We start from the raw sequence: 1,807 nt of genomic DNA on the forward strand, positions 1-1,807 counted from the left end.
GGGGGGAGGCGACAAGGTTAGTGCCTCAGGTATCCAAGGAGCAGCATGTGAAATTATGTCCAGGAACTTGAGGTCACACAGTTTTGCCAAAGAAGAGTTTAGAACATCCATGTCCACGTCTTCAGAGAAACCGGTTCTGAGAGATAGAGTGAGCAGATTGGTGAGCTCTCCTAGGCCCTTGATACTGTCGAGTGAGGTGTGCAGCATATTAAACTTATGCAGATGTTGTAGGGATCTCATTTTACCAATGCCCTCGGGCAGCCTTTGAACAAATGGAACATGCAGATTCAACAACTGTGGCAGGAGAAAAATATCCATTGGGATACAGGACCCATCTATATCGAATGTTTCCAACATCTGTAACCCACTAATTTGGGTTGGTAGCTGGTACTTACTACAGCCACGAATCCATATATGTCGCAGCTGATATAACTTACACAGTCCTGTCAGGTCGATTTTCCGGTTGTCATCTTCAGAACTAGAAGTAAAGTCAGCAATAAAAACTCGAAGATACTTGAATTCTACCAGAGGAGGTATATTCAGGGAGCCTCTCCAATTTGCAAATGATCGCACTTGTGACATGCTAACGTCACCTGGCAATGTTGCACCGTCCAAGTTGAAGAGCATCCGACGGGTCTTTTGAAGTTGTCCTGTAATGGCCTCTGGGTTGTCTACAACAGTGATAAAATTCTCCTCTGCAGACTTGTACAAGATAAGATACAACAACATATCGTGTACTTTGCAAGATCCTACTGACCCATCGCTTTTAATCTGTACAGGTTGAATAAGGCTCATGTTGACAAGCTCATTGAAATAACTTATCGCAGTCTGTTCTAGGCTTTGTCCACGTGCTTTGCTAACGAAACCTTCAGACACCCATAGTCTTAACAAATCAAACCTAAATATTTCATAGTCCTCTGGAAACATACCAAGATACAAGAAGCACGTCTTGAGGTGGTGAGGAAGATTTTTGTAACTAAGGTTCAAGATCTGTCTCATTGCTTCCAAGGTGAGATTTGTGCCCGACACTGACCCCAACGAATTCAGTACATATTTCCACTTCTCCTTTTGGTTGGAACTTTCACTTGCTAATAGGCCGGATATGCTAATGATTGCAAGCGGCAAACCACCACACTTCTTGAGAATCTGAACTGAAACATCTCTGAGTTGACCTGAACAAGCTTCTTCAGAGCCAGATATCCTACCAAAAAACAATTTTCTTGATTCTTCTTCACTAAGAGGTTTCATTTCAAGAATGTGCTCATGGTGACCGAAACAACATGCCTCAGCCAAAGCCTTGATTCTTGTAGTTACTATTAATCTACTACCAAGATTATTTTCTGGGAAAACACATTTAATAATATTCCATGCTGATACATCCCATAGATCATCGATGATAACCAAGTACCTGCAAGAAATTAGTACAGTGGTAAGTAAATTTAAAAATAAATTTCAAAAGGTTCAAGGTAGATGAAAATATTTATTATCAAATTAAATATTAATTCTTTTATAGAAGAACATAATATTAAATGTTTTAAGGAAATCTAAGTATCAGGGGCACATGTGAACAACAACAATATAGAAAGTTAGAATCAGTACCTCTTGTTTTTCAGGTTTTCTCTGAGTTGGTCGAGAAGAACATTTAATTCACAATCATGAAAAGGTTGTCCACACCCAAGTTGGGTTAATAAACTATTCAGAAGTTTTGGAATGTTGGGCTTTTGAGACACCGGCACAAATGCACTACAATGAAATTCCGCCTTCAGCTTATGGTATACCTCATTGGCGAGTGTTGTTTTACCCAAAC

The 1,807-nt window shown here is 40.0% G+C and overlaps 1 protein-coding gene across 1 annotated transcript; it reads right to left on the minus strand.

Moving 5' to 3' along the window:
* Positions 1-6: 6 nt before the first annotated feature.
* LOC119345408 (disease resistance protein RGA5-like) lies at positions 7-1,793 on the minus strand (the record flags this gene model as incomplete). The annotated part of the gene is made up of 2 exons (XM_037615501.1): positions 7-1,408; positions 1,600-1,793. Coding segments are annotated over 2 exons (1,596 nt in total), but the record flags the coding sequence as incomplete, so codon positions are not given.
* Positions 1,794-1,807: the final 14 nt, after the last annotated feature.

The sequence above is a fragment of the Triticum dicoccoides genome, unplaced genomic scaffold (genome assembly GCF_002162155.2).
Source record: "Triticum dicoccoides isolate Atlit2015 ecotype Zavitan unplaced genomic scaffold, WEW_v2.0 scaffold234761, whole genome shotgun sequence".
NCBI lineage: Eukaryota > Viridiplantae > Streptophyta > Magnoliopsida > Poales > Poaceae > Triticum > Triticum dicoccoides.